The sequence below is a fragment of the Lepidochelys olivacea genome, assembly GCF_965140295.1.
Source record: "Lepidochelys olivacea isolate rLepOli2 genome assembly, chromosome: 17".
Taxonomy (NCBI): domain Eukaryota; kingdom Metazoa; phylum Chordata; order Testudines; family Cheloniidae; genus Lepidochelys; species Lepidochelys olivacea.
In genome coordinates this window covers 11,949,866-11,973,192 of record NC_140427.1, presented here as the reverse complement: position 1 = coordinate 11,973,192, position 23,327 = coordinate 11,949,866, and the positions used below count along the sequence as shown (strand labels likewise).

The 23,327-nt window shown below is 39.8% G+C and overlaps 1 protein-coding gene across 1 annotated transcript in view; it reads left to right on the top strand.

Moving 5' to 3' along the window:
- The window catches only part of PITPNM3 (PITPNM family member 3), a 351,463-nt gene that overhangs the window by 133,877 nt on the left and 194,259 nt on the right, over positions 1 to 23,327 (top strand). The window contains exon 3 of the mRNA XM_084651346.1: positions 15,437 to 15,544. Within this exon, the coding sequence (XP_084507472.1) occupies positions 15,437 to 15,544 (108 nt within the window). The remainder of the gene's footprint in view (positions 1 to 15,436; positions 15,545 to 23,327) is intronic.

The following is a 23,327-nucleotide window of genomic DNA, read 5'->3' as shown; positions in this document are numbered from 1 at the left end:
AAGCACTAATTCTGGCCTTGCTGTTGATTCCTCGAGCAAGTCACTTAATTTCACAGGATCAAATTTAGCCCTGCCTGGGGCTGTAACAGACTCCTATCCTCTGCAGATTGGGAATGGAGGGGGGGCTGTTACACAAATTCACTGGTGAGTTATGCAGCCACAAACTCCCAGTGCTGAGAAATACCCCTGCTAATGGTACTGGTAGAGATGAGTTTGACCCTCTATGTTAATTTCCCCAATCTGGAGTGGGACTAATAGAACTGGACCCATCTTGCAGGGATGTTGTGAGGCTTAATTGATATTTGTAAAGTGACTTGAAAAATAAGCAACATAGTGATTTGAAAAACACTACACAGAAGCAAAGGGCCAGATTTTGCCACCCTTCCTGTCATTGAGTAGTGTGTTACTCTGTGAGTAGTCCCACTGTTTTCAGCATGGACTACTTGCAGAGTGAAGGACTAGTCAATATGAGTAAGGTTGTATAGAATCAGGCATCCTAGTACTATCTGAATGTCATCATCACTTGGTGGTGGTGTCTTGTACTCAAACATCCCAGTCAATTGCAGGCTAATTGTACTAACTATTCGGCAAAAATGCTAGCGTTTACTGTAAAGTAAAACAAAGCAAGCAGTGTTGTTCATTAGTTAAAATTCATTTGATTTGATTTAAAATCCCCCCTTTAACCTTTTCTAAACATTTAAACGTAAAGTGCAAATCAATATTCATGAGGCAGACAAGTCCATGATAACTGCGCCAAAAAAAAAAAAAATCAATCCTCAGTGTCTTCCGAATTTGGAAAATCACATATTTATATTCTGAGCACATAAAAATGATGCATATTTTACTTTGCATGGAGACAAATTACACTTGAACAATGGAACAGAATTTGAGTTACGTTTTTCAGTCTGGTGAACAGCAGCTCCTTGGTAATCATGAGTGTATAAAACTATCCTTCTGCTAAACGGCTCCCCTCCCTGAAATTGTAATTCCTATGCTCACGTCGCGGTCCAGATTGTCTGGTGTTGTAAACTAATGCATTTCAATATCAATATCGATGATACTCTATGCATTTATTGTTTTAAACCCATATTATTTTTCATCTGATTTTTACCTTACTATATAATTATTTTCTTGTGCATGCAACTTTCGTTTATATTTTTTTAAATCTGGTCTTGCTGGCTGGCTTTAGATATCTCCATGTCATCTTGAAATGCTTTCTGTGACCATTTTAATTGGTTGGCTGTTCTGAATGCTTTGTGAGGACTGAACTGATTGAACTCAGCGAGTTGCCTAGGATTTATCCTTTCCTGAACCAAAGGAACCTTTATAAAGATTTTATTGCCCCTGGGTAAACCTGGCAGGGTTTCAAGATACTTTTGCTTTGTGATTTTTCATACAGAAATGAAAGCCATTTTTTAAAATGACCTGCCTGTCCTGTAAACTATAATGAATTTTTATTTTGCTAATATAAATAGAGCTGGGTGAAATGTTTTGACTGAAACTTTTTTCAACAAAAAATGCAGGTTCAGGTTGACCGAAACATTTTGTGAATTTGTATTGAATTTGCTGGAATCTTTCTCTCAAGAAACAAAACAAAACACCCCAACAAAACTGTGGAAAAAATCCAAACATCTTGTTTTGATATTTTCGAAACAAAATTTTGAATTTTCTATTTGAAAAGACTTTTCATTTCTAATTTTACTTCAATTTTAATTTTAAAAAGGTAAAAACAAAAAATCCAAATCCAAACCCTCAAAAAATAAAGCTAAATATTTCATTTGACCAAAACTAAGTTTTTTAAAAACCGTTTTAAGTTTGTCCAAAATTTGAACCAACAATTTTTTCTTTGGTTCAGCCAGCAAACTGAAAATTCAGTTCTTCTCATAGCTCTAATAATAAATGCTATGACAATGTTTCCCAAAGTGTAGGACACTCATCCCAAGGGAGTAAGAAGGGCTAGATGAGAATGCATAGACAGAACTCCTAGTTGTATTTCAGAGCTTTCAGTTTATGCGTTTAAAAATAAAAACGGAATAAGCCTCCAGTTGTTCTAGACACAAAGAAAACCTTGGAATCCTGACATGAGTTTAACCAATGCAGCAGAATATGCCTGAGTTTGAAAAGAGCCTGAAACAATAACTCTGAGAGATGAAGACTCTTGCAAGACGAAAGCATCACAGCTCCAAATGGTAGCCATTTTGTTAGGCCAGACCATAGGTTGTTTTTTGTTGTTGTTGTTGCAGCAATGATGGACTTACAAAATTAAGACACCAAATGTTATTTTTGCCTGATCACATGCCCATTGAAGTCAATGGGAGAATCTTTTTATTGACTTCAAGCATTGGATTTAAGCCCATTATTGGCAATAATCTGAGGTCAGTAGCTGTTTTTGCTGCCCTGAAGAACTCTGTGTATTGTATTTGGAACACATGAGGTGAGGGAAGCTAGATTCCACATCAAGCCAGGGCAGCATTGAACAAGTTGATGCTGAAAGCCTCTGTAGCGCATCATCGTTTTATCTTAATTAGTTTTATTTTTAATCCATTTTGCACACAATGTATAACAGTGACCTTGACTTTGATAAGAATATACTATTTGCCAACTAAAGAGGTGTGTTTTAAAGTAAAGCCAGAAGAGAATTGCTTTTTGTTCAATTGGCTTTTTATCTGTTCTAACCTCAGCTGGATGCATTATATGCAATTTTGTGGTTTCATTGGTTTCCTTTTGGTGTCTCCTCTGGTTATGGGGTGGAACTAGAGCTGTACAAATGATGGATTTTTCACTTTGTTGGCAATTCCGAAAAAGTGTTTGGGGTAGAACAAAACATTTTGGCTTTGGCCATTTAAAATGGTTTTTGGTTGTTTTTAATGATTAATTAAAGGAAATTTTGACATAAAAAGTTCTTTTGACTGAAAAATTGTTTCATTTTGAAGTGTCAAAATGAAGTATTTTACATTTTAAGGGTTTTTTTCTTAACTAAAACAATTTGGCAAAAGCGAAACACAAATTGCCAAATCTGTAACTTTCTCTGAAAATCTTCTGCCTGAAAAAGGTTACTCAGCTTTAGGTGGAATGCTAGCACCGGCTGTATAAGCATGACATTTAAATCCATGTCCTTTAAAAGGCTGTTTGAAATTTTTGCATCAACATATTTTTTTAAAGTTAAAAGCTGCTTTTTGAACTACAGCAGTCATTTTTCTAATATTTTTCATGTAGTTTGAAACTTTATTTTCAATGAAAAATTTGAAGTGAAACTATTCCCATATGGCAGTTTGGGGAAAATGCAGTTTAATACTGAACTGACTCAAAATGAAGTGTTTTGGGTCAGTTCAATCAACTGATATGAAATATTGCAATTTTAGGAATCTTGAAATGTTTCTATTAAAAAATATTGAAACAAAACATTTTGACATTTCTGGAATTACCATTCCATGAACATTTTCAAATTTTAATGTTTTGTCCTGATTTGGGGCAAAAACAAATGATGAAATGTTTATCGTAGGAAATTCCAAGGTGGAAATTCCAAATTTTGCTCATCTCCACCTTGAATCCACTGTACTATCGGCCTCTAAAGAAATAGGGCTCTTGTTTTCTCATAGTTCCCCTTTAGCTTTATTCTACTATACATCAAATCTAAATTATGGACAGATTCCTGTCACTCTGTCCCAGGAACAGACAGCAAGCAGGCAGCTGTACAAATTGCCTTTTTCAAACAAAGGCAAGGCTGTAATTCTCAAAGGAGGAGACAGCAGACAGTTAGAGATCAGCTAGTCCACCTTTCCACTTCCACAATTTATTTTTAGCACGTTGATTGCTTTCTGAAATACACTGTGAAATGTTGTAAGGTAGAAAAGAGTATTTAATGGATTGTTGCAGAGAGTTGGAGCACTGTGCTGTATAAGGTTGAACTGGGCTGCGTTTATTTATAAAATAGATATCTCTCAGTTTGCATTGTCTCCTTTCTTTTATGTCAGGCTATGCCATCAATGTACTGCTCACTGAAATATCCAGTAGTTTTCAGTGTTCCTTTACAGTTATATGGGTTGAGTGCAGTACTCTTTGAAAAGCGGGGGGGAACGATGAAAATTATGAAAGGAAACCGGAAATATTTAGGCTGCATAGTAATTTTCATTCCTATTCTATTGAGATCTTCGTTTGATCTCCTTTGATGTAATTTGATTTTTGACTATAAAACGTTGAACCTCACTTTTGCAAAGTTGGGAATAGTTACCAAAATCCTAATTTGATAGCATAGTGTAGTAGAGAAGTCTCAAGTTACTGAGGAATGTCTATGTTGCAATTATGGGCTATGATGGCAGCTCGTGTGGACGTATCTCTCCTGAGCTAGCTTTAGTCTAGCTAGCTCGGATACCGATAGCAGTGAAGCCGTGGCAACACGGGTCTCAGAGTGGACTACGTGGCTGAGTAATTACCCAGGGTTCCAGGCAGAATCAGCTTCACTGTTACCAGTACCTGAGCTAGCTAGATCAGAGCTAGGTCGGACATGTGTACATGAGCTCCAGTGTTCATATACCCTGAGACTTCATCATTACTACAAAATCATGGCTGTACTATGAAGAATCAAAAAGGAATCTGAACTAAACTTGTCAGGTGAACAATGTCCATTTTGTGGTATGGTAACCTTTTATTTTTTTTTGTTGATAATTCACAAAATTCTTTAATCCTTACAGAGGTTACATATCATGAGCACAATTAAATGAGTGAGACTATATTGTATCCAGTGTTTTCATACCTTGTGTCTTAATTGTGAGTTTCATGATAGCTGGTATTTTTCTTAAAGCCTGTGCACTTGAACTCTCATGATTAGAAGAGAATCTCAGCTTTAATTTTTTTAAAAAGTAAGTTTCCTTCCCTTCTGAATCCAGAGAAAAGCTTCAAAACGTGACCCAAGTGCATCTTAAATAGAGCTGGGTGAAATTTTTTGATCAAAACTCTTTTCTGGAGACACGTGAAGATTTGGTGACACCTCAATGTTATGTTAATTTGAGTCAGTTTTGCTGCTTTGTTTGTCCTGGGAAAAAATGAGGGGAAAAAAAATCAAAATATTTAATTTTTGGTTCAAAATAACCTTTTGTTTTGAAATTTCTTTTAATTTTATTTTTCAAAAATAAAAACCACAACAGATGCTTGACGTCAAAATGGAATGTTTAATTTGACCCCAAACTACTTTCTTTTCCAGCTTTCCGATCTACTGAAAATCTCAAACTTTTTTTGTCCAACCTGAAACACTTTTCCCCTATTTTTCAAAATTTCCAAGGAATCAAAAAGCAGTTATTCACCCAGTTCTAGAAGACCGATAGAAACTAGAAGACAGATTAAAACAAGCCCCAAACGTATTTTTTAAAAACCTCATGATTTTGAGGCCTGACTCGTGATTTTTTTTAACAACCGGAGTTTGGAATACTGTGTATTACATCTTTGAACTCTCTTTATTATCTCCCTATTTTCAAGTCCCTATGAATGCTACAGAACTGATCCCAGGAGGTGCAGAGACAAATCACTAAAGCCAGTAGAAATTTTGTGTGACCTGCACCTATCGGATGAGTGCTGATAGCTGTAGTATCTAACCACCTGCAAATGTAACACATTCACCAAAGAGATTAAATTCATTTTTAATCACTGTTGTTTCTGCAGCCATTGTTTTCTGCTTACAGAATCTGAAATGTTTTTGTGTCTGTTTATTCTGCTGTTCTAGATGTCTCAGAGTGCAGGAAACTATTATGTAGATTTCCATTGTTGTCGGGCACTTTCCAAATATATGTTCAGTTACTGATGTTCCACTTCCTGGATATTCCTTGACTCAAAATATATAATCTATATCATTGCCAGTTTAGTCCTTCATATAGCTGTGTACTGCGGAGTTGCCTCAAGTGAAGCTGTTCAGATATAAACAGAGCGGTGTTCAAAACCTAGCTGGCAGAAGCCAGTTGCAAAAGCAAGAGTTTTCTGTCTAGCAACCTCTGATCTGAACAGCCCTATGCCTGCAAGCACATAATCAGGCGTGCAGTCTCGTTGACTTCAGTGAGACTGCTTGTGTAAGCAAATCTATACTTATGCTTATGTATTTACAGGTTTGGGCCTAACTGGTTTACTTTTGGAACTGTTCCCATCCTACCCCAAAACAAAATGTAATGCATAATGCTTAAGAACATAAGAACAGCCATACTGGATCAGACCAAAGGTCCATCTAGCTTCCTTGAGAGCCATAGACATTGCAAGATGAGGGGTTGGATGTTTTCAGAGAACTATCCACAATGACTCCCAGATCTTTCTTGAGTGGTAACAGCTAATTTAGACCCCATCATTTTATATGTATAGTGGGGATTTATGTTTTCCAATGTGCATTACTTTGCATTTATCAACATTGAATTTTATCTGCCATTTTGTTGCCCAGTCACCCAGTTTTCGCAGTCTGCCTGGGACTTAACTATCTCGAGTAGTTTTGTATCTTCTGCAAATTTTGCCACCTCTCTGTTGACCCCTTTTTCCAGTATTTATGAATATGTTGAATAGGACTGGTTCCAGTACAGACCCCTGGGAGATACCACTATTTAGCTCTCTATTCTGAAAACTGACCATTTATTCTTACCCTTTGTTTCCTATCTTTTAACTAGTTAACAATCCGTGGGAGGACCTTCCCTCTTATCCCATGACAGCAAAACATTTAAGCCTGTGCTTTTGTCCATCCCTATTCAGAAAAGCAGCATGTGCCTAACATTTTAAGCATATGGTAAAGTGCTTTGCTGCATAGGGATGGACTTCTGACCTGGGGCCCGAGTTTGGACCCTAACTGTAGCCAGTAACATGTCCTAGGATATGTGTTTTTCTTTTGTATTCTTGATGTTGCATTCAAGTCAGGTCATCCTGACGTATTCTTTTCACACTGTGTGAAATGATATCACAGCTCATTGGGATGGAACACAAAGGGGTAGCTATAGTCTATTTTCATGTCTCATTTTGAAATGATAACTTTGTGTAACTATCTTGTTTGTATCCACTTTGTTCACATATGGAGTATCCTTTCCATATAGATGTCTATTTGGATGAGTCTTTTCATACATGTATCATTAAACTCCAGTCCCTGAACCTGCAATGAGCTCCTTATACACAGCTAATTGTACATAACATCAGAAAAGTGCATAGCCATCTGCTGCTACATCCCTACTGTGGATCATGGAGAAAGTTTGTCACGAAAGAATGAATGTTCAAGGAATCTGAGAAGCTGTTGGAAGAAACAATAAAAGCGAAAGGACAAATTGAATCTTATGGAAGGGGCAGAGCTGCTTTATATCGTTGTTCATGTCCTGTCATATAAATTCCCCCAGGACCGACTGCACATAGTTCATTGGCTGGGGAAGTGGTTCTAAACAGCAAGCTCCTACGCAGTGAAACAAAATCAGTGTTGTAAATTAGGTTGTCCTTCACGCAGTTCCAAGTTTTATTTGGAACAATGGAGAAGAGAGTATATCTCGGTATTTCTGCAGTGAGCAGCACTCGGCCACCTTTGGAAAATCTCCACCTTAAATGCCTTTTGGTCTAAAGTGCAAAGAGAAGGTAAGGGGGAAAGAGGAGTGGTTTGGTTTTCGGAAGTGCCAGCCACCCACAGCTCCACTGACACTGGTGGACATTGTAGTTGCTGAGTAACCTTTGGAAACGGGGCCAAAGCCTCTTTGGGTAGGCGTACGCTGCAGTCTGAGTTGTATTTGCAGCTTGGACTGATATACTTGCACTAGCTTTACCTATGCTAGCGTTGCTAAAACCAGCAGTGTAGACAGAGTGGCACAAGCTTCAGCACATGCTAGTGATGTGAGTGTGTCTCTAGGGTCCCCGGTGTGCATGTACAGCCCATGTGAAGCCTGCGCTGACCGATCAATCTAGCTATTTTTAGTAATGCTAGTTTGGGTGAAGCTGGCCAGGATGTGTTTACCCAAGGTGCAGTCACACCTTGATTTGCAGCATAGGCGTATCCTTTGACATGGGGCTTCTCTAAATCACCTTGCAAGTCTTCATTCTCTGTGGACAATTTTAATATTCTCATGATGGTGCTACATACTCTTGCTACGGAGTGTGAAGCGTGCCCTTTGTTGCTATTCAGCTTGTACAAACAGCAAAGGCCTGACTTTTCTCTCTCACTTGTGCCAGTGGTTGTATCTACACTTGGATTCCCAGGTCAAGGAGACATACCCCTGCTAGCTTTGATCGAGCTAGCATGCTAAAAATAGGTTGTAGCCATGTAGTATAAGAGCCAGGCAGGGCGAGCTGCCCAGAGTGCATGCCTAGTTCTTGGAGGGGTGTGTTACTCAGGCTGACTGGTCCCTTGTGCTGCCGTGGATACGCTTTATACCAAAGGTATGTCGTCTTGAGCTGGGAATTACGCCCCAGCTCAAAGCGTGAATGGGAGATAGATAACTCTGTCAGTGGAATTGCTGTCGTATAAAGCTGATGTGAGGTGGAGAATCAGGTCCATAGACTTGTTGAAATTGTGGCTATAGAGAATGTTCGCTTTCTTTCCCTCCCCCGTGCTTGTCCCCTCTCTGTTCTCTGTGATATTGTTCATCTAGTAAATGGGATGAAAAGAACTGAGTTAAAGAGTTGAGTCATGACTGAAATGTGTCCCAGACCAGGGAATTTTCCACTCTCAATGTGCAAAATCTTCCAGTGGAGTAGCAGGGCCATCAGGACTCCGGGTTGGAAAAAGTAAATCCAATATTTATATTGGGATTTCACATTTAACCAGTTCATGAACTTTCAGCCTGGGGCTTGGAAATATCTTTCAGGGTGCATGCCTCCCCCTTTCCTTTACAGTTAGATAGGAGTCAGGATCCCAACACTTATGGGAAGGGCATGTGTCTCAAAACTACTTTGTGCTGTGATATAGGGTCACAGTATGGCTCATGTTGAGAGCCAGTGCATCTTGTTAAATTCCATCATATTCCAGACTGCAATAAATGCTTTCTGTCCATTGCAAAATCCAATAAAAATAAGTATGAAAGTCTGTGACCGCTTCATCTTACTTTATCTCAATATTAAACATTAGGGCCATCTGGAATGGTTGGCTTAGTGGATTACGTAACAGGAAGAATGATAAAATAATATTAGCTCTAATGCTCAAATAATTTTACAACTCTCTATTTTCTCTTCAGCACACTGCTTCTTAGCATCTTTCTGACACATTCGTGAAATGATAATGCCACACCACAGTTCAGGCAGTGCAAAGAAGGATTTAAACCCATCTTAAAGAGATACTTGCAGATTGACCCAATAAAGGGAATTCCTCAGGTGGCATAGAGTTCCTATAGTGATTTCTATGCAACCCCACCAACTTTTGACCCCCAACCACAAGGGGTGTGGCTTGGACATCCATCCCTAGACATTTCCAGCTACTCAAAGCCTAACCTAAGGATTGGGAGGGATGGTGTCCCTAGCCTCTGTTTGCCAGAAGCTGGGAATAAGGGATGGATCACTTGCTGATTGCCTGTTCTGTTCGTTCTGTCTGCAGCACCTGGGATTTGCCACTGTTGGAAGACAGGGTACTGGGCTAGGTGGTCTTTGGTCTGACCCAACATGACCGTTTTTATGTTCTTAAGAATCTGAAGTTTTTGATTCAGATAGTTCTAGTCAGCCTAAGGGCAATCCACCAAGACAAACTTTCAAGCTTACACAGAGTAAGCTGTGTCAACTCAAAAGCTTGTCTTTTTCACGAATAGAAGTTGGTCCAAAAAAAGATATTCCCTCACTCACCTTGTCTCTGGGACCGACGCATCTAACACCACAATACTGCAAACTCACAATGTCCTACATGTCCTGGGACCAACACATCTACAGCAACAACAGCCCCTTCTACCCAACCCCCGCCCCCCCCAACCAATGCCTCCCACCCTAAACTCCCCCAACCAAACAACTAAAGACAAACTCCCGAAACAAAGCAACCTTTAGAGAAAAGGGTAAATTTAATAAAACTAAAACCCAACAAAAGCTAGCCCAAGTAGAATTTTTACCCGCGAAAGAGTGCCAGAGATTTCATGAAGTCTACTAAAGACACCATGATTAGTATCAGTTCTGCTGATGTTTGAAGGCTGACCATCAGTATGTACAAAGAGGTTAGGTCTGGGTGACCTCTTGGTCAGTAGGAGATCAGATACTATGGTGATGAATGACTCTGGTGATGAAACCTTAATAGATGGATTTTTTTTCTTCAGTACTCCACAAAAAAATTTTTTAAAATGCTTTTCTTCCAAATAGACCTACCACTATCAAACAGACCAGCTACAAGATACTATCTGTGTTTGCGTTTGTAGAGCCAGGGAATGAGTTTCCTTTTAAAAATGTTTGAAATGTGAAGCTGAAGTTGGTTTACATTTAGATTGTGTATCCTGGAATCTCCTGGCCCAATTCTGCTCTGGTTACTCTTGCTGACCCTTTATTTGTAATCCACAGTACTACCCAGGGCCCATTATCTGAATCATCATCTTGACAAAGAAAGAACTCCCAATCCTCCATTTTACATTTGCATTCTCCTGTACTCATACTAAGCACATAGTCTACATTGGCAGCCTGTATAAATCCACAGTGAAATGCTTTTAAATAAGTTTGTTCAGATGGGACTAATACACCCCACTTCCTCAACAGCTGGTAAACCGAATGGAAATGTTTTCCTAAAGATTTCTAAGCCTATTAAAGGAGAACATCTGCAACATTCCATTTTTGTCTGTGCTTCCCAGCACCCTTTTGAGATGAGCTCCTGATAAAAGAACAAATCTTCTAACGGAACTCATTCGCTGTGCGGCAGGGCTGTGCGATTCCATAATCTCTTCTGTGCTGTCAGATAAAAGTTTAATAGCTCATGTAGCACAGATGGTTTTTGATGAAAGGATAAAACATGCTTGAAATTTGTATGAGAACTAGTCTGGTGGGCCCATTTCCTCCCCCCCAACACACCTTTTTTTTTTTTTTTTCCAGAAATTAATGTTCTAACATCAAAATTCCAGAACAGTGAAATCTGAAGTACAGTTTCTATGTTTTTTTAGCATTGAAATGCCTGAATTTTCATGCTGGGTTAAAAACTTTAGAAAGAGAATTTTACTTAGGATTTTTCTACACTAGAAAAGTTTATACCTGGGTATAATATCCATTAGTGGCATAACAAAATCATACCAGTATAAGCCCTAGTGTGGATTCAGATATACCCGAATAAAGGGTATTATACCAATATAGCTTATTTTCTTTCCTGAACTGGAATAAGTTTATACTGGTAAAAGCATTTTATACTATAAATAGTAGTAATATACCAGTATAACTGCATCCTCACTGGGGGCTGTGTTCTGCTTTACCCGTGCCAGTGTAGTTAAAGCAGCAAAACTTTCTAGCATAGCCCTTAATGTGTTAACATGTGTTTAACTAGTACACCTGTTGTATATTCAAGTATACTGGTGATTATATAATTTGAAGAATGGTCTTGTAGTTAAGGCACTTAATTAGGTCTTGAAAAATCTGCTTTCAGTGTGTGGCTTTTCCACAGTCTTTGTGTGACCTTTGGCAGGTTACTTAATCTCTCTGTGTCTCATTTTCCCATCTGTAAAATGGGATTAAACTTCACAAGGGTGTTTTGTAAGAATAAATGTATATGTAAGATGCTACATTAATTGGGGTTAAAAAAAAAAAGAACCTAGATAGAGAATTCAGAGTCAGGCAGGGAACATAACCGGAGTTAGACTGGTGTAAATCCAGCTGACTTCAGTGGAATTATCCCAGATTTACAGTGGTGGAACCAAGAGCAGAACCTGACCACAGTCTTCATATAAAATAACTGAAGAGCACTTAAATCTCTCATTAATTACTGACAACTTTGTCAAAGGAGGGAGCCATTCAAAGGTTAATGTCAGTTGGAACAGGGAAAAGTTCACAACACACACATCCTTTCTGTGTCCCAGGACTTAAACCTTGAGGGCATCTTCTCTTCTCCCTTCTCATCCAGGCCGTTGCCAAATCCCCCCTTTTCTTCCTGTAAAATGTCTGCAGAATTCATCCATTCCAGTTGCAAAGTGGGGATAATCATACTTGCAATGGCCTACCTCACAGGGCTATTATGAGGATTAACTAATGTCTGTGAAGCACTTTGTAAATCTCCAATGCTGTAATATGGATACAGAACAAAAACCCTTACTAACAGCACTTTAGTCCAGGCTCTAGTCCTCTCCTCCCTAGACTTTTACACCTTCTTACTCTAGGGCTTGTCTACACTATGGGGGCTACTGGCTATAGTTGCCCATCTACAGCGCTATGCCACTGTAACCCTGTAGTATAGATATAAACTACAATGATGGAAGGGTTTTTTCATTGCTGTAGCAACTCCACTTCCTCAAGTGGTGATAGCTAAGCTCATGGAAGCATTCTTCCATTGACCTAGCCATGTCTACACTGGGGGGGTTAGGTCGGCATAGTAATAGTGCTCAGGGATGTGAATTCTTCACATCCCTGATTGCCATAGCTATGGCAAACCTTAGTTTTTAAGTGTAGACTGAGCTTGAGATCTCCCCTCTTCTTTCTTGTCTGTCCTCTATTCCAGCCAGGATGATGATCGTCTTGTACCACAACTCCACCCAGGTCTGGCTTCTCCTTCCCCTCGCCACACCCCAAATCCTTGCACTGCATCCCCCTCTTACTTCATAACGTCCAAGATTCTGTTTAGTTTCAAGGCTCTCTGAATGATTCATTTTACACACACACACACCCCCACTCCTGCAGGTCTGAACAAACCTCTATCCTGATTGCCTCCTATCGCTCACCTACATGTACTCCTTCAGGACTCTCCTTGTTCTTGGCTAGGCTTGCAGCTCCTCCTCTTTTCAAGGAGCTTCTGAAAACCCATTTCAGCTACAATGACTAGACACTTTCTGTAAGGCTCTTTCACATGGTCTGTTCCCATTCCTATCATTAGCCAGTGCTCTCCTTGGAGCAGGGATTATGTTCTTTTGTATAAGCATGAAGAGCAACTACAAAACACTGTTTTAAAAAAAAAAAAAAGAGGAGGAGCCCTTGTGGCAACTTAGAGACTAACAAATTTATTTGGGCATAAGATTTCATGGGCTAGAACCCACTTCATCAGATGTATGAAGTAAAAGATACAGGAACAGGTATAAATACATGAAAAGATGTGGGTTGCTTTACCAAGTGTTAGGTCGGTCTAATGAGATAAAACACTATGGCACACGTTATGGACCTAGATAAATTATTTCCATTATTGCTTATGTGACATCATAATTTTACATGGCCCTTTACAAATCTAGAATAAAAAACACATTGCCTGCCCAAAGGAGTACAATTAAATCTCGTCAAGCCATCAAAGTTGAGTAAAAAAGGCTGCCAAGGAGTGCATCATGGTCTACAGCAGCAGTTCTCAAACTGTGGGTTGGGACCCCAAAGTGGGTTGCCAGGGCTGGCTTAGAGTTGCTGGGACTCAGAGCCGAAGCCCAAGCCCAATCTCCCGGGGCCGTAGCCCAAGGGCTTCAACTCTGGGCAGCAGGGCTAGGTTACAGGCCCCCTGCCTGGGGCTGAAGCCCTTGGACTTTGGACCCCCCTCCCCATCTGGGACGATGGGGCTCAGGCTTTGGTCACCCCTTCAGGGGTCATGTAGTAATTTTTCTTGTCAGAAGGGGGTCACGGTGCAATGAGGTTTGAGAAACCCTAGTCTCTGGCTCACCGACAGGGGAAGGGGGAGCAATTGCTCAGGGGCCTGGGTGATTTAAAAGGGCCCAGGGCCCCCCCACCCTGCCACGTTCATTACATTTGTGACTCTACTCCTTGGGGGAGAATTGTATGTCTCCTGTTCTGTTTTACCTGCATTCTGCCATATATTTCGTGTCACAGCAGTCTCAGATGATGACTCAGCACATGTTCATTTTAAGAATACTTTCACAGCAGATTTGACAAAAACACAAAGAAGGTACCAATGTGAGATTTCTAAAAATAGCTGCAGCACTTGACCCAAGGTTTAAGAATCTGAAGTGCCTTCCAAAATCTGAGAGGGATGTGGTGTGGAGCATGCTTTAAGAAGACTTAAAAGAGCAACACTCAGATACGGAAACTACAGAACCCGAACCACCAAAAAAGAAAATCAACCTTCTGCTGGTGGCATCAGACTCAGATGATGAAAATGAACATGCATCGGTCCGCTCTGCTTTGGGTCATTATTGAGCAGAACCCGTCATCAGCATGGATGCATGTCCTCTGGAATGGTGGTTGAAGCATGAAGGGACATATGAATCTTTAGCGCATCTGGCACATAAATATCTTGCGACCCAGCTACAACAGTGCCATGTGAATGCCTTTTCTCACTTTCAGGTGACACTGTAAACAAGAAGTGGACAGCATTATCTCCTGCAAATTGTAACCAAACTTGTTTGTCTGAGCGATTGGCTGAAGTAGGACTGAGAGGACTAGCAGGCTCTAAAATTTTACATTGTTTTATTTTTGAATGCATTTTTTTGTACATAATTCTACATTTGTAAGTTCAACTTTCATGGTAAAGAGATTGCACTTCAGTACTTTGTATTAGGTGTATTGAAAAATACTATTTATTTTGATTTTTTTACAGTGCAAATATTTGTAATCAAAAATAAATATAAATTGAGCACTGTACACTTTATATTCTGTGTTGTAATTGAAATAAATATATTTGAAAATGTAGAAAACATCAAAAAATTGAAATAAATGGTATTCTATTATTGTTTAACAGTGTGATTAATTGTGATTAATTTTTTTAATAGCTTGACAGCCCTAATTCCTAATGAACTGTTTCATGGGGGAGGGAAAATATTTCCAATCAGATCTGTTAATTAGATAATCAGTGTGAATTAGTCAATCAATATTTATAAAGGGCTTTGCACATATAAAGTGCCAAGTGGTTTCCACCTCTTATGAATATTTATTTCAGTCAGCTATCAGAGTAACAGCCATGTTAGTCTGTATTCGCAAAAAGAAAAGGAGTACTTGTGGCACCTTAGAGACTAACCAATTTATTTGAGCATGAGCTTTCGTGAGCATCCGATGAAGTGAGCTGTAGCTCACGAAAGCTCATGCTCAAATAAATTGGTTAGTCTCTAAGGTGCCACAAGTACTCCTTTTCTTTTTTCAGTCAGCTAATAATTCTGCAGAAGTAAGCAGCAAAGATTTGCTAAATTCCCTTTCCCTCTGTGGTTTTCCAGTATGCAATGAATTTGGCATGCAAACACAAACTGCTGTGGACGTGTAAGCAGAAAGCCTTCTCAGAGAATCCTGTGTATGCTATGTGCTGTGTATTCCCTTTAGGGATCGTAATGAGCTGCATATTTCTCTGACAGTTGGTAACAAGGTAATCCTGTCTTTATTCTCCAGCCTGTGGCTGCAGTTTACCCTCTTCTCTGTTTTCTTGCTGCAGAGGAGGTGGTGGAAGGGAAAAGTGCCATCCTGATAGGAATGAGCCAGTGGAACTCCAATGACTTGGTAGAGCAGATCGAAACAATTGGGAAGCTGGAAGAAAATCAAGGTAAAATTTAGCTTGCTATATGTATATATTTAGGTTAACAAGGAAACTTAAGCTGACACTTAAGCTGTCTGATTTTGTTGAGACTCCTGATACAAATGGCATTTACAATGTCACAAAGCATAACTGGTATTACAATTAACATTGTTATACATCTATTCGCTATTTCCCTGTATTAAAATAATTCAGGCCCTATTTCTGCAAGATGCACCCTGTGGGTAGACGGTATACTCAGACCTGGGGCTCTGCTTGGGTACAAGACTCCATCCACACACAATAGCTTGCATGACCAAGGCCTATGGTTGTATATCTGTCATGGCCATGACACACATTAAGGGCTTTAGGGTCACTGTCTCCCAGGCCAGGTCGCTACTCAGGGCCTGACTCTGGTATCTTTGCTACAGGTAAGTAGCACTGTACTCTACAAGTAGTTCTGCAGAAGTCAGTGGAACCATTTGTGTAGTAAGTGTGTGATATTTTTTTTTCAAAGGGACATAAAGGTGCTAAGCCTCCATGCTAAAATTTTCAAGTGCCTAAGTAACTTAGGAGCCTTGAATTTCAGTGAGACTTAGGCTCCCAAATACACAGCTTTTTCAAAAAGGTTACCCCTGAACTCCCACTGACTTTAAACAGGAGTTACCTTCGTCAGGCAATATCCATAAGATACGATTCAGTGTAGGTAATGGTGTCAGTCTTTAAGTAACTTGGTAAATTTGTCCAATGAAGTATGGGGGTTTTCAGATGATTAGTTGAATGTTATCAAGTGGTTTAAAGCATTTTTATTGTTAGTTAAATGGTATTTATTTGGTTTTTCTCTGGTTCCCCCTGACAAAGACAATTTATTTAATGTATTCTGAGCCATGAGTGTTTGTGTTTTTAGGCTGCTTGTTTTAAAAAGACTTTCCCCGTTTCTTACTACAAATAGCTGTCCTGAAAGATCAGTATGGACTGGAGTGTGTTCATCTGTAGGAAAAGAAAGGGATATTTCTCTATAGCTATACATATTTTCAGCAATCGCTTGTGGAAGGAATTAATTTATTAATTATCTTTGTTTAGTGACTCTCTTCTCTTCTCTTTATATTCTGGGTGTTTCCTTTGCTAGTGGTTAAGTAGCATGTTGACCAACCAATCCAAATGGCATGTTGTTAAAGATTATTAAGTGGATAATTAGAGAGGGAAGAAGTTTGTCTTACATCTGCCCTTGACAGTGGCATACAGTGCCCCTTCATGTTGCTTGGCAATTTATTTCAGTTGGAGTCAGGGATTCAATGGGGATTTGTAGGAGATGCTTACTGAATTGTAAATGTGCCTCCTCTCTCTGCTGTTAGACTATTGAGAGAAATTGATCCAATGTTGCACCACAACTAAGATAACTTTTTTTTTTAATGACCACATAAAGGCAGGTTACTCTGGACTATTTGCCACTATTCCTGGACTTTCTTCACTGACTGCAAAGTTTTAATATATTTACTTCAATATTATGATGTTAGATTTTGTGTCTTATTGTTTTGATAGTTTCCAGAGGTTCCCACTAAGATCATGGCACCATTGTTTTAGGCACAAACAAACAAACAAAAAAAAAAGCAAGGGATGGTCCCTGCCCCTAAGAGCTTTCAATCTAAGGAGGGAAGACAGATAAATGGAGGGTTATTATTCTCTCCATTTTACAGATGGGGAACAAAGACCCAGAGAGCATAAGTGCCCTACCCAAGGCCACGCAGAAAGGCTGTGGTACAAAGCCAGGAGTTGAACCCCAGTCCAGCATCTTAACCATGAGACCTTCCCTCCCTTATTTCAGTGGTGTCCTATCTTTTTTGTTTTGTTTTGTGGACTACTTTGTAAGACAGCAAACCACCATGGTTACCTCTCCTTCTTAGCCCTCTTGTCTCACATTGCTTGGTGCTCACCTTGCTTTCTTCTGGAGAATACTAGGTAGGGCTTAGAGGATTACTGGTCTACTTGGACCATAGTTTGAGAGCAGGCCTACTTATAACATCTAGTTATATTTTAATGGCTTTTCACAACACGGTAGCCTGCTTCAAGTCAATGTTCACTGTGCTGGGGTATATGACTTTGCACACTATGGGTCTATTTTCAGAGGTGCTGAGCAACTGTAACTTCGGCTGAAGTCAATAGGAGCTGTGGGCAATAAGCACCTCTGAAAATCAGACCTTACGGTATGTCCACACAAGGCAGCTCACGCCAGAATGAGATTTCATATTTTGTTATATCAATAATGTAAAAAAAAAACTAGAGCAACAGCTGTAATGCATGCTGCCAGTTAGGTGTTTCACTAGGTTGGCCCCCTGCTAAATTCATCTGATTAAACTAGGCCACACATCTCAATGCCTCTTCTCCTCTTGAACTCCACCACATTATACTGCAAGGTTCAGTTCTATTGATTAGGTACCTATTGATATTTCTCTGCTGTGAAATTACCTGCCAAATGCATATAGATCCTATTGTTGTGTGTTTACTGCAGCGAATTATGCAGGGCTTCTGTTGGAGAATGAATCGTGTTCGGGAATTTTAGAACTCCACTCTGTGATTGGCAATTGCAAAACACAAATAATGAAGGCGAAGAGCATGCAAGATCTATTTGATGGGGAACTATATTATTTTCTGAAATAGCTGCAGTAAAAAGCATTTAAATGTTAATGCAACCATTTACATTCAAAGCTTTACCCCAAAAAAGCTGGCAAAATTTTTTAACGGAATAATTTCAGCTGTAAAAATAGAGGGCTGGATTCTGATACCTTTATTCAGAGTGAACAAGTAGTCCCACTGAAGTCAGTGGAACTACTTTTGGAGTAAGGTACTACTAAACTGTGGAATCAGGCCCATTGTTACCACTTAAACCCTTTTAAACAGCTGCATTGATTTATTACCTTTTCAGAGACTATTTGGAGAACTCATCAGTGTTTGCCAAAATAAGGTTGCATTTTTAAAGCCCATGTGTCTTCATTAAAGACATGCCCTGAGGGGGCTGGATAGTTCATAGCTCGCCTCCAGATTTTCTCTGTTAACTCCAGCCCTGGTGTGTAGCCTTTACCATTTGAGAGCCGTACTGTGGTTTGTGAGAAATGAATAGCTGATCTCAGGCTAGTACCTGTATGACACAAACTAGAACTGTGACTGGCATCTTGTCTAATCATATCCTCTTGGCTGACAATGTGTACAAACTACCCTTATGGTTGAAACCCACTGGCTAATGGCCTGATTATGGATCGCTGAATGACGGCCTGTTCTGTTCATTCCCTCGGAAGCATTCAGCACTGTTGGAAGACAGGAAACTGGGCTAGATGGCTCATTGGGTTGACCCAGTATTGCTGTTCTTATGATCCAGTACCTATTGAAGTCAATGGCTCTCTTTCCACTGACATTGATGGATGCAAGGTTATTCCCTAAATTATGATTTTCAGAGGAGCCTAAGGGAGTAAGGTGAATTTTACTGGGACCTGGATGCACAAATCCCCTAGGCGCTTCTGAAAATCCCAGCTCAAATGTGCTATGTGCCCTTCTAATGGATTGTTCCCATAAAAGATGAGGGTCTAGTATATATTGGCTCTTTTTAGCTCAAGTGATAGAGGCTTGTGGGTTGGTTCTGAAGGTCTCTGATTCAGTCCCTTTCCGACGCCTCTTGTTGGTAGTGAGGGTGTCATTTCATTCCCTTTGTGGTTGTACCCTTCAACACAGGATCAGAAAACAGTGGGAATGCTGGGGGGCAGTGCGCAGTGCTGTTGCCTCTGGTGCACCTGTTTTTTGGGTCTAAATCAAGGGTTGTCATCTTTGTTTAGTGCTATCAGTCCAGCTGCTTTCATGAACACTCATATTTGCACTGGGTCTTTAAAAATACAGGACCAACTCCTCCAGGCATTAAGTGCAGAAAACTCCTGTTGACTGACCAAACCACAGAATCTGACCCATGGTTATGAACGACACATTCAGCTGAGAAGGAAGTGGCTATGTTGCACTTTGTTGTAGTTAAACCAGCTTCCAGGACCAGTGATGCTGCTAGTTGCCTTTGCAGCAATTTTGAAGTTTGTGTGCATTGTTTTTTTTTTTAAATGGTTTAATAGATTGACTAGTAAAGCACACAATTAAGAGCTCTTTCAACAAATGAAGATGTATGGGAAGCTGCAGTATGCTTGGGGCAGAATTAAAGGCACACTGGGCACTCACTACAACTTTAAGAAACAGCATAGCCACAATTCCACTGAAAGAGAGACAAGCTTATTAGCACCCTTTTAAATAGTAGGTATATAAATTAATTCAGTCGCTGTTTCTCAGTAAGTAGACGTGAGAGCACTTGACCAATACAAACTTCCCCATCAATGCAAGAAATACTTCTTCAGGGGAAAATCTGGGAATCCAGTAATGCCGACTTAATATAGTTAAACAGAGAATAACACAAACAGCGATCAAGCTGAATTAAAAACCTGTAGAGCTGCATAAAGTATCTTGATGGGGAGCTGCTTTTCCTGTGGCAGAATCAAAGCACTGTATTAAATATATTCTCAAGGCCAAATTCATGACTGGTGCTAAGCAGATACCTATGGTATCAATGGAATTGCACCTGCTTGATACCAAGAATTAATTTGGCTTATTAGATTTTATTTTTTTCTGTTCCTCCACCCCCCTACCTTTGGTCCTGATCCTGCAAGCACTTAAAGCACATGCTTAAGCTACTATGTAAGTGTTTGTAAGATCAGGGTCTTTGTTTGTGTTTGAGTTTTGGGGCTTGTCTACACAGTACTGCAGTGCAGACTACAGGGTGTGTGAACTGCTGGCATGAACGAAAAGGTTTGAAAGAGGACTAAGTTAACACAAACTATGTACCTGTTAGTTCACGCCTGAGGTATCCACATGAGGCAGATAAGAGTGCAGCTCTTTGGTGTGGTCTGCAACACACACACTCAGTCTGTACTGTGGCTCAGTGTAGACATACTCTTGATGAGATATAGTAAAATAAAATCTTTGACCCCTAACAGTATTGTGTCCAGATACTTTTATTTCCAATGCAATTATAATGTCTATACATACATACTTGATTTGTAATTTGATTTGTTTACTATAGATAAATGCACAGTATTCTCATTTTTAACTTTATAGCTAACTGAAGAATTTTTATAAAAAGTATCTGCCCTTCTCCAGATTTACCAGTGGGACATCACAGATTTAAGGATGTCTCTACATTTCAGTCCTATTGATTAGGACAGATATCCTCCAAGACATCAAAATATATGTCTTGTCATAGAAACCTACTGATGACTTGGGCTACACTGTGTGATGAAAAGCAGTGCTAGTTAGTGGATAGGGCCCTGGCCTAGGAGTCAGTGACCTGTTTCTTTTCGTGGTTCTGCCACTGACCTGCTGTGTGTTTCCCCCTCCCACCCTTTGTCTGTCTTGTCTGTTTAGACTGTAAGCTTTTCAGAACAGAGACTCTCTTGCTACAGATTTGTACTGCACCTAGCACAATGGGGCCCTGTTTCATTGGGGCCTGCCATCACACTAATAAACAAAAATAAGAACGTTCACCAACAAGAATTTCATAGGTAGCTTCATGCTGTCAAGTGCAACCCGCAAAGACACTTACCCTGGCTATCTACTTTGCCATTACCCCTGCCCTCCTTTCTTCTGAAATGTAGCATGTTTATTAAGTTGGCCAGTAATTACCAAGCTTAAAGAAAATAAGGCTATTTTCCCTTAGAAAAGCTGTCTTCTCTCTTATCTTTATATGGGACCAGCTGCCCCGAGAAGACAATATTGAAAATGTGTTTACAGTGTTTACTATACATAAAGATGAGAGTACCATGAATGTAACAATCTAGAATGAGCATGGGTTTGTGGCACGTGTTAAGCAGTGTGTCATAGTATGTAGAGCATTGGACTGGGACTTAGGAGACCTGGGTCTGATTCCGGTCTCTGCCGGTGACCTGCTAGGTGGCCTTCAGCATGCCACTTCACCTCTTTTTGCCTCAGTTTCCCAATCTGTAAAATAGATATAATGATGATGACCTCCTTTGTAAGTATTATTACTTATTATTTATTTATTATAACATTATTACTTTTATGTTTCTGAAGTTTGTGTGCACAATTTTCTGTAAACGCTGTAGTAAAATGAAACTTTTAAAAAGTGAAAATCAAAGCACCTACTACCCATATTGTCATATATTTGTCAGCTTAATAGTGGTGACACTGATGTCATTAATATTTTTGAAAAACCATTGCAACCAAGATGTCACGTTTTTGCTTGGAGCAAATTATTTCCCTTCTTTTTTTTTTTTTTAAGTTGGGATTTTCAAAGCTGCCTAAGGAATTTGGATACCCGGCTCCCATTATTAAAATCAACATAGATATTGTCACTGGAAAATATGGATACTCCCTGTACTGTAATGAGTGACATACATGTGATACCATAACCACAGGCTGTTCACCATGCCTGTGCTAGAAAGTATGATGACAGAAATTGCAGGGGTATTTTTGTGGTTGTTTTGAACACAAAATACACTGTATATCCATAACATTACTGTTCACTTACTACCTAGAGGTAAATGAAACTCTGCTTTGTGAGAAGCTTTGGAAAAAGACATTTACTTAAGTTAGATGACAGTGCAGCTACCATGCTTAGCTTTTGGGGTGAGACAGCAGTAAATCTATGCCCCTTGCAGTGAGCACGGAGATTCAGAATGTGAAACCTTGTAAATTGTGCCACCAAGGTAAGTATTTGTTTGCCTGTTGACTCCCACCTAGACTTCTCAGCTGGAAAGAAACTACTTTTCTTTGTGCTTTACATGGCAGGTAGGGTGTATAAACAATAGCCTCTCGGGGCAGACCATTGTTTAGCTTGCATGGTGAAACTGTCAAAAGTAATTTCAGAAGAACAGTGGTTTGTGCAATAGGCAGCTGTGGGTCCAAATGTGCTGTCAAGGTTCCTTCCCCACTCTGAACTCTAGGGTACAGATGTGGGGACCTGCATGAAAGACCCCCTAAGCTTATTCTTACCAGCTTAGGTTAAAAACTTCCCCAAGATACAAACTTTGCCTTGACCTTGAACGCTATGCTGCCACCACCAAGCATGTTAAACAAAGAACAGGGAAAGAGCCCACTTGGAGATGTCTTCCCCCAGAATATCCCCCCAAGCCCTACAACCCCTTTCCTGGGGATGTCTTGATAAAAATCCTCACCAATTTGTACAAGTGAACACAGACCCAAACCCTTAGATCTTAAGAACAATGAAAAATCAATCAGGTTCTTGGAAGAAGAATTTTAATTAAAGAAAAGGTAAAAGAATCACCTCTGTAAAATCAGGATGGTAAATACCTTACAGGGTAATCCGATTCAAAACAAAGAGAATCCCTCTAGGCAAAACCTTAAGTTACAAAAAGACACAAAAACAGGAATATACATTCCCTCCAGCACAGCTTATTTTACCAGCCATTAAACAAAAGGAAATCTAATGCATTTCTAGCTAGATTACTTACTAACAGAAGTTCTGAGACTGCATTCCTGATCTGTTCCCAGCAGAAGCATCACACAGACAGACAGACCCTTTGTTCCCCCCCCTCCAGCTTTGAAAGTATCTTGTCTCCTCATTGGTCATTTTGGTCAGGTGCCAGCGAGGTTATCTTAGCTTCTTAACCCTTTACAGGTGAAAGGGTTTTTCCTCTGGCCAGGAGGGATTTTCGAGCACTGTATACAGAAAGGTGGTTACCCTTCCCTTTATTTTTATGACGTGTTTCTATAGAAAAGTGGCAGAACAGGGAGGGAAAAAACTCGGCACACG